The sequence below is a fragment of the Oncorhynchus tshawytscha genome, linkage group LG31 (assembly GCF_018296145.1).
Source record: "Oncorhynchus tshawytscha isolate Ot180627B linkage group LG31, Otsh_v2.0, whole genome shotgun sequence".
NCBI lineage: Eukaryota > Metazoa > Chordata > Actinopteri > Salmoniformes > Salmonidae > Oncorhynchus > Oncorhynchus tshawytscha.
Window position 1 is genome coordinate 14605537 of NC_056459.1, and position 10161 is coordinate 14615697.

The 10161-nt window shown below is 43.3% G+C and overlaps 1 protein-coding gene across 3 annotated transcripts in view; it reads right to left on the reverse strand.

Moving 5' to 3' along the window:
- LOC112229318 (trafficking protein particle complex subunit 9-like) overlaps positions 1–10161 on the reverse strand; it is a 319826-nt gene that overhangs the window by 227564 nt on the left and 82101 nt on the right. For all 3 annotated transcript variants that reach the window (XR_006080512.1, XM_042310185.1, XM_042310184.1), the window contains 3 exons: positions 6292–6418; positions 5432–5564; positions 3510–3670 (listed from right to left, as the gene is read on the reverse strand). Coding sequence is in view for 2 of the 3 variants with exons in the window: in XM_042310185.1 (XP_042166119.1) it covers positions 3510–3670; positions 5432–5564; positions 6292–6418 (421 nt within the window). In the remaining variant the exon portion in view is untranslated. The remainder of the gene's footprint in view (positions 1–3509; positions 3671–5431; positions 5565–6291; positions 6419–10161) is intronic.

Sequence of the window (10161 nt, forward strand, 5' to 3'; positions counted from 1 at the left end):
AATAAAGGTAAAATAAAATGTATACTGTTTGCTGATGGTCTGGTGCTTCTGTCACCAACCAAGGAGGGCCTACAGCAGCACCTAGATCTTCTGCACAGATTCTGCCAGACCTGGGCCCTGACACTAAATATCAGTAAGATCAAAATAATGGTGTTCCAAAAAAGGTCCAGTCACCCTAGAGCACACAAAAAACTATACATACCTTGGCCTAAACATCAGCGCCACTGGTAACTTCCACAAAGCTGTGAACGAGCTGAGAGACAAGGCAAGAAGGGCATTCCTTGCCATCAAAAGGAACATAAAATACCAATTAGGATCTGGCAAAAGATACCTGCTAATTATCAAACTCCAGAAAAGAGCCATTAAATTCTACAACCACAATGTCACATCTGCTCCTGCCACGCCCTTTAGTGTTCATCCAGTCTCTTTCACCTGCTGCAACTCCCCCGGTGCTCTCTCCCTCTATCTCTGTGTGTGTGTGTGGGTGGAGACAGGTGTGCTGGATTCAGAGCAGATCCCCACCAGCTGCAACCTATTCCATAATCAATACCTCTACATATACTCAGTCCTGCCACATCCAGAACTTAATCTCTGCCCAGTCAGTCCATGTTTCTAGCTGTTTGTTCCTGTTGTGCCTGTTTTCCCTTGCCTGACGCCATTTTCCTCTCCGCTACAGTTCTGCCCGCTCTGACTCTGGTCCCTGTCTCCAGTCCAACTTCTTGTCAGTCCTGCTTCTCTGTCCTGGATTCCCCACTCTACGCTCCCTTGTTTTCTCCTCCGGACCGGCTTACCCTGTCCCAACACCTCTCCCTCCAGCCTCAGCCTCCGCACCTGGTTTCCGGCAACCCGCCCAAGCTTCCCCTGGCCTGCACTCAATTACCCCCCCCCCCTTGTGTTTCAATGAATACCTTGGTTACCTCATCCCAGTCTCCTCGTCTCAGTCTGCTCTTGGGTTCAACTGTTCTGCTCCACGTGACACCTAAAAGGAAGCGATTCCCAAACCGTCCATAACAAAGCCATCACCTACAGAGAGATGAACCTGGAGAAGAGTCCCCTAAGCAAGCTGGTCCTGGGGCTCTGTTCACAAACACAAAAAGACCCCACAGAGCCCCAGGACAGCAGCACAATTAGACCCAAGCAAATCACGAGAAAACTACAAGATAATTACTTGACACATTGGAAAGCATTAACAAAAAAACAGAGCAAACTAGAATGCTATTTGGCCCTAAACAGAGAGTACACAGTGGCAGAATACCTGACCACTGTGACTGACCTAAACTTAAGGAAAGCTTTGACTATGTACAGACTCAGTGAGCATAGCCTTGCTATTGAGAGAGGCCGCCGTAGGCAGACATGGCTCTCAAGAGAAGACGGGCTATGTGCACACTGCCCACAAAATGAGGTGGAAACTGAGCTGCACTTCCTAACCTCCTGTCCAACGTATGACCATATTAGAGATACATATTTCCCTCAGATTACACAGATCCACAAAGAATTCGAAAACAAATCCAATTTTGATAAACTCCCATATCTACTGGGTGAAATTCCACAGTGTGCCATCACAGCAGCAAGATTTGTGACCTGTTGCCGCAAGAAAAGGGCAACCAGTGAAGAACAAACACCATTGTAAATACAACCCATATTTATGCTTATTTATTTTCCTTTATGTACTTTAACCATTTGTACATTGTTACAAAAAAAGTATTTAGTCAGCCACCAATTGTGCAAGTTCTCCCACTTAAAAAGATGAGGCCTGTAATTTTCATCATAGGTACACTTCAAATATGACAGACAAAATGAGAAAAAAAAATCCAGAAAATCACATTGTAGGATTTTTAATGAATTTATTTGCAAATTATGGTGAAAAATAAGTATTTGGTCAATAACAAAAGTTTATCTGAATACTTTGTTATATACCCTTTGTTGGCAATGACAGAGGTTAAACGTTTTCTGTAAGTCTTCACAAGATTTTGACACACTGTTGCTGGTATTTTGGCCCATTCCTCCATGCAGATCTCCTCAAGAGCTGTGATGTTTTGGGGCTGTTGCTGGGCAACACAGACTTTTAACTCCCTCCAAAGATTTTCTATGGGGTTGAGATCTGGAGACTGGCTAGGCCACTCCAGGACCTTGAAATGCTTCTTAGCCACTCCTTCGTTGCCCGGGCGGTGTGTTTGGGATCATTGTCATGCTGAAAGACCCAGCCACGTTTCATCTTCAATGCCCTTGCTGATGGAAGGAGGTTTTCACTCAAAATCTCACAATACATGGCCCCATTCATTCTTTCCTTTACACGGATCAGTCGTCCTGGTCCCTTTGCAGAAAAACACCCCCATGCTTCACAGTAGGTATGGTGTTCTTTGGATGCAACTCAGCATTCTTTGTCCTCCAAACACGAGTTTAGTTTTTACCAAAAAGTTCTATTTTGGTTTCATCTGACCATAAGACATTCTCCCAATCTTCTTCTGGATCATCCAAATGCTCTCTAGCAAACTTCAGACGGGCCTGGACATGTACTGGCTTAAGCAGGGGGACATGTCTGGCACAGCAGGATTTGAGTCCCTGGCGGCGTAGTGTGTTACTGATGGTAGGCATTGTTACTTTGGTACCAGCTCTCTGCGGGTCATTCTCTAGGTCCCCCCGTGTGGTTCTGGGATTTTTGCTTACCGTTCTTGTGATCATTTTGACCCCATGGGGTGAGATCTTGCGTGGAGCCCCAGATCGAGGGAGATTATCAGTGGTCTTGTATGTCTTCCATTTCCTAATAATTGCTCCCACAGTTGATTTCTTCAAACCAAGCTGCTTACCTATTGCAGATTCAGTCTTCCCAGCCTGGTGCAGGTCTACAATTTTGTTTCTGGTGTCCTTTGATAGCTCTTTGGTCTTGGCCATAATGGAGTTTGGAGTGTGACTGTTTGAGGTTGTGGACAGCTGTCTTTTATACTGATAACAAGTTCAAACAGGTGCCATTAATACAGGTAACGAGTGGAGGACAGAGGAGCCTCTTAAAGAAGAAGGTACAGGTCTGTGAGAGCCAGAAATCTTGCTTGTTTGTAGGTGACCAAATACTTATTTTCCACCATAATTTGCAAATAAATTCATTAAAAATCCTACAATGTGATTTTCTGGATTTTGTCTGTCATAGTTGAAGTGTACCTATGATGAAAATTACAGGCCTCTCTCATCTTTTTAAGTGGGAGAACTTGCACAATTGGTGGCTGACTAAATACTTTTTTGCCCCACTGTATATATAATCTGACATGTGTAAAGGCTTTATTGTTTTGAAACTTCTGTATGTGTAATGTTTACTGTACATTTTTTATTGTTTATTTCACTTTTGTATATTATCTACCTCACCTGCTTTGGCAATGTTAACACATGTCTCCCATGCCAATAAAGCCCCTTGAATTGAATTGAGAGGGAAAGAGAGAGACAGACACAGATGGAGGGAGAGTACATGAAAGGAAACACTGGTTTAAAAACTGTGTGTGTGTTGTCTGAACCCTGACCTTTAGTATTGCAGGCCTTGGAGGTGACCTCCAGTGTCTCCAGGTCTTCAGAGCCGATGTTCTCCAGAGTGATGATCAGCTGCTGGGTCTCTCCGTTAAAGAGCTGGACAGACACACTGCTGGACAACTCCTCTTTAGAGGGCCGGAGGGGGTGGGCTGACCTGGACGGGGATACAGGAGGTTAAGGGTTAAGACATGTCTTCAGACAGCGCTGAGCGATTAACCGAAATGTTGGTTCATTTTCTAAACAACTAATTGACCGACATCGTTTCAATTATTTAAATTCCATTTATTTAGTTTCCATTTCAATCTGTTTTTTGGTGAGCTCAATGCACAGTTTCTCTAGAGATATTTGGATTAAGCCCGAACTATGCGATGTAGTAGGGAGTTGTAGTTTCCAACCGGACAATATTCTAAATAGTTTAGAGCAGAAAACGTGGAAACTACAATTACCATAATCCATTGCGCGCCTACTTGTCCAGTTTGTGTTTCTTTCAAGCCTGCTACATTAGGTTAGTGTGGGAAAGAGAAAGAGAAGAGACAGAAGACGTGCAATGCAGAGGGAGAGAGAGCAGTTGCTTCGTGAGATATATCTACCTGAAAATACATGATCATAGTTGGTATTCAGCGGTCATAAAAGCCTTATTTACTTTGAAGAACTACCAAACGGTGATTTTGTCAGACGGTATAGGCAGCAGCTCTGTAGAGATGAGATGATTTGGAATAAATAATAGTCAAATAAAACAAATGTAATAATATACACAGCAGCCAAAATATTTGATGAAAGTCATGTGAATAAATGATGGTTAATAAGTGATCAGTAGTAATGAGAAATCACTGGGTTTTCATTCATTGTTTTATTCTGTGTTACAGCATTCAACCCACATAATGCATTTAATGTTTGAAAAAGAATGGAAACGAAAAATGTGATATATTTTTTATTTTTTCAAAACCCAACCGACCTCAAAAAGCATGAATCACTACTTGAGATCTGGAGAGACACACAGGCGGTTAAGGGTTAAAGACATGTCTTCAGATCGCGAGAGACGCACAGGAAGGTAAGAACGTGTTTTATTGACTGGAGGGGTGGGCCAACATATCAATCAATTCATTGACATTGAGCATGATCTCGCTCTATGTAGCGGATTTCTATATTTTTTTTGTAAGTTATTCATATAGTGTGTCTAGACACACTGCTCCACAGGGGGTCTGAGACTTTGAGTCTTGATGTTGACCACAGCACTGCATGCAAATCTACACACACACACACTTGCATGATGCTATCTTGAGCGTGAGCGCAAGCACTCACACACACAAATAAAGAAACACACATATTCACGGCCCTGGCTATTGGGTAAGGGAACCAGAAGTGAAAGAAAGAGGTACAAAAGGAAGAGGATGGAGAGAGAGAGAGATAGATTACAGCTAAAGAGTACGATTGGGATGAGCACGGCAAGGTCCTATTCTGAATTATGTCTTTTGTAATGTTATTGTCCAGCAGCAAGCGACGAGGCTGAAGAGAAAGCATATCTATCTATCCAACATTCTCTCACTACTAAGATACAGAACCTGAAATCATCAAGGTATAAACGATGACTTCAGTTCTTAGTAATTACAGAGGTCCCAGCAGGTTCCATAGCTGTTCCTCTTAGGTATCAGTGGGTCATTTAAAAGTAGGACGACTGTCTTGCAGAAAAGAGCCCGTGAAGAGAACGGTCTGTCTAGGGACCGCGGCTGTGAATTATCACCAACTAAAAGTATCAAGATGCGGTTGGGAGCTTGTTGTGTTTTTGGTCCAGAAACTCCACTACCAGTCACTCATTTTAAAGTGGCTCTGACTAAGCAAAGTGAGTACCTACCGCTCCCTAGCTGGATGCTCCATCGGGTGCAGTTTTTAGGAGTTAGGGAGGAGGGTGTCTCACCGTGGTAGAGAGGTGCTGAGCTGGAGACGGGGTAGTGATGGAATGACCTCCACCACACAGCCACTGGTCCTCACACTGGGTAGACCGTCCAGGAGACAGTCACTGGTCACACCAAACACTGACGTGTGGTAGCCTACAGACAGTAGGGAAAAGGAGAGGTAAAAGTCAGTGCCCTAAAAAAACAAGGACTAACAAGCACTGCAATAACTTGACATTGAGAACACACTTATAAAGGATTTCTACCCAATCATCCTCTGTTGAAAACAGTCTCACCTATTCATGTCATATAAATGGGACAAACAGAGCTGTGAGTCTATAGTTGGGGCTCCTGTTGTGACATCAGAAAGGTTTACAACACAACCTGAGACCCTCCTCTATTAACCCCACACACACAATTAACCCCCACCCCATCCTCTGGAGAAAGACAATCAAGTCACTTGTCGTAACCATGGGGACAAAATTACAGGCAATTACTGTAGTGCAAGATTAAGACTCAATGACTATATAGATCATAGGAATTAAAGCTACCCTAATATCACAAGCTACTGAGGTTAACAAAGCTGAGATGAACTGACATGTCTCTTTGTCCTCGTTTAACCTGTTTAAGAACGGAGGCAGAGAACATGGGGTCTGTCTGCCGGTCGACACGGCACACATCAATGTTTTTACATTTTAGTGAAAAATCTGCACATGATTTGTCCCAAAATGACTGATAATTTAATCAAAAGAACGCCTATTAATAACCAATCTTTGTATTTGGTAAAGGTAAGTTGTCAGGGAGGAAGCCATCTCCATTTCAATGATGCTCTTTCCTGTGTAAGCAGTGTTCATTTGTACGGGTAAAGTTGTGCTAGACTCACCGTTGACGTTGATGTTGCCTGCGGTGCGTGGGACCCCCACCAGGGTGACGGGGTAGAGCCCAGACTCCGCAGGGAGAGACAGGGCAGCAGGCAGGGCCTCAAACTCCACGCCCGACGTCAGCAAACCCTGGACAGGAGAGAGGATAACAGATCAGTCAGCGAAATTACGCATTAAATCAGGTTACCATTGAGTATAATTCAAAAAACTAATAGTGACTATACTTCATTTTTCAATAAAATTATAATACAAAATTCTTGCAACCAATAGAATGTTAAATAAATGGGGGGTACAAACATCCCAGCTCTGCAGATTTTGCTGCGAAGAGACAGAATCATTAGATAATTTGTTTTGCCCATATGTAGCTTGTTTTTGGTCGCAGTTTCAGGAATGACTGAAAAATTGCAACACTTACCTGGAGCAAACTCTGCAAATAGCACTGCTGGGGGATTTGAAAATTCATAGTCAATCGATCAATAATATAATAATACTCTTAGCAAAAATTGTATCTTTAATTTACAATCTGTAGAATCTATGAGAATAGAAAGGTTCAGAACTTTTGTGAAACATCACAGCACAGTTGAAAAATATATGGCAAATAGAAATCAAAACTGGATGCTGTTCAGAGATAGATGGGAGGGTTTTAGTGGAGCTGAATCACGTAGTAACCAAAAGACTGTTAAATCAAAATATATTTGAGATTCTTCAAAGTAGCCACCCTTTGCACACTATTGGCATTCTCTCAACCAGCTTCATGAGGTAGACACCTGGAATGCATTTCAATTAACAGGTGTGCCTTGTTAAAAGTTCATTTGTGGAATTTCTTTCCTTCTTAATGTATTTGAGTCGATCAGTTGTGTCGTGGTAAGATGGCGCCGAAGAGGATAGCAAACATTTTACATGCTCCTAACCAACTGTGCTAATTTGTTCGTTTTTTTGCATTGTTTGTAACTTTTTTTTTTTTAAACTTATTTTGTGAATAATGTTGATGGTGCCATCTCTTATGACCAAAAATTACTTCTGGACATCAGAACAGTGATGACTCACCTCGAACTGGAAGAAGCTTTTTCCTTTAACAAGTCCGACGAGAAGGATATACTGCTTTCCCGGGAACAGGGCCAAATCCCCGTCATTTGCGTGAAGAAAAGACGGAGGAAATGGAGCGCAGATCGGGCTGCCTTCTGAGAAACTGTACGCGAGTGAGTCAACTCCCACTACCATCCGTTTTACTGACTAACGTGCAATCATTGGAAAATAAAATGTATACGCTACAATCCTACCAACGGGACACTAAAAACTGTAATATCTTATGTTTCAACGAGTCGTGGCTGAATGGCAACACGGATAATATAGCTGGCGGGATATTACATGCACCTGCAGAACAGAGAAGATACGTCTGGTAAGACGAGGGGTGGGGGTGTTTGTCTATTTGTCAATAATAGCTGGTGAGCGATGCCTAATATTAAAAAAGCCTCAAGGTACAGTATTGCCCACCTAAAGTAGAGTACCTTATGATAAGCTGAAGACCACACTATGTACCAAGAGAGTTTTCATCTATATTATTCATAGCCGTCTATTTACAACCACAGACTGATGCTGGCACTAATAACGCACTCAACCAACTCAAAAAGGCCAAAAGCGAACAAGAAAATGCTCATCCAGAAGCGTCTCTCCTAGTGACCGGGGACTTTAATGCAGGCAAACTTAAATCAGTTTTACAAAATATTTACCAGCATGTCACATATGCAACCACAGGAAAAAAACCTCAAGGCCACCTTTACTCCACACACAGAGATGCATACAAAGCCCTCCCCCACCCTGCATTTTGCATATCTGACCATCTGCAAATCTGCTTATAAGCAAAAACTAAAGCAGGAAGTATCAGTGACTCGCTCAATACGGAAGTTGTCAGATGATATGGATGCTACTCTACAGTACTGTTTTGCTAGCACAGACTGGAATATGTTCCGGGAATCACATAATGGCATTGAGGAGTATACCACATCAGTCACCGGCTTCATCAATAAGTGCATCGACAACGTCGTCCCCACAGTGACCGTGCGTAAATATCCCAACCAGAAGCCATGGATTACAGGCAACATCCACATCTAGCATCTGAAAAATATTAGGGCCTACAAATGGAAATCTAGACGTGAGCTGCCCAGAGACGCGAGCCTACAAGACGAGCTAGATGTATTTTATGCTCGCTTCGAGGCAAGCAACACTGAAGCATGCACAAGAGCACCAGCTGTTCTGAACGACTGTGTGATAACGCTCTCTGTAGTCGATGTGAGCAAGACCTTTAAACAGGTCAACATTCACAAAGCTGCGGGGCCAGACGGCCAGGACGTGTACTCAAAGCACGTGCGGACCAACTGCAAGTGTCTTCACTGACATTTTCAACCTCTCCCTGACCAAGTCTGTAATACCTACATGTTTCAAGCAGACCACCATAGTGCCTGTGCCCAAGGAAGCGAAGGTCACCTGCCTAAATGACTACCGCCCCGTAGCACTCATGTTGGTAGCCATGAAGTGCTTTCAAAGGCTGGTCATGACTCAGATCAACAGCACCCTCCGGATACCCTAGACCCCCTCCAATTCGCATACCGCCCCAACAGATCCACAGATGACGCAATCTCAATCGCACTCCACACTGCCCTTTCCCACATGGACAAAAGGAACACCTACATGAGAATGATGTTCATAGACTACAGCACAGAGTTCAACACCATAGTGCCCTCAAAGCTCATCACTAAGCTAAGGACCCTGGGACTAAACACCTCCCTCTGCAACTGGATCCTGGACTTCCTGACGGGCCACGCCCCATACACTCAATTAGTATTTGGTAGCATTGCCTTTAAATTGTTTAACTTGGGTCAAATGTTTTGGTTAGCCTTCCACAAGCTTCCCACAATAAGTTGGGTGATTTTTGGCCCATTCCTCCTGACAGAGCTGGTGTAACTGAGTCAGAATTGTAGGCTTCCTTGCTCGCACACGCTTTTTCAGTTCTGCCCACAAATTTTCTATAGGATTGAGTTCAGGGCTTTGTGATGGCCACTCCAATACTTTGACTTTGTCGTCCTTAAGCCATTTTGCCACAACTTTGGAAGTATGCTTGGGGTCATTGTCCATTTGGAAGATCCATTTGCGACCAAGCTTAAACTTCCTGACTGATGTCTTGAGATGTTGCTTCAATATATCCACATACTTTTCCTCCCTCATGATGCCATCTATTTTGTGAAGTGCACCAGTCCCACCTGCAGCAAAGCACCCACACAATATGATGCTGCCACTCCCGTGCATTATGGTTGTGATGGTGTTATACGGCTTGCAAGCCTCCCCCTTTTTCCTCCAAACATAATGATGGTCATTATGGCCAAACAGTTCTATTTTTGTTTCATCAGACCAGAGGACATTTCTTCAAAAAGCACAATCTTTGTCCCTATGTGCAGTTGCAAACCGTAGTCTGGCTTTTATATAGCGGTTTTGGAGAAATTGATTCTTCCTTGTTGAGCAGCCTTTCAGGTTTTGTCGATATAGGGCTTGTTTTACTGTGGATATAGATACTGTTTTGTACCCGTTTCCTCCAGCATCTTCACAAGGTCCTTTCCTGTTGTTCTGGGATTGATTTGCACTTTTCGCACCAAAGTACGTTCATCTCTAGGCGACAGAACGCGTCTCCTTCCTGAGTGGTATGACGGCTGCGTGGTCCCATGGTATTTATACTTGTGTACTATTGTTTGTACAGATGAACATGGTACGGTACCTTCAGTCATTTGGAAATTGCTCCCAAGGATGAACCAGACTTGTGGAGGTCTACAATTTGTATTGATTTTCCCATGATGTCAAGCAAAGAGGCACTGAGTTTGAAC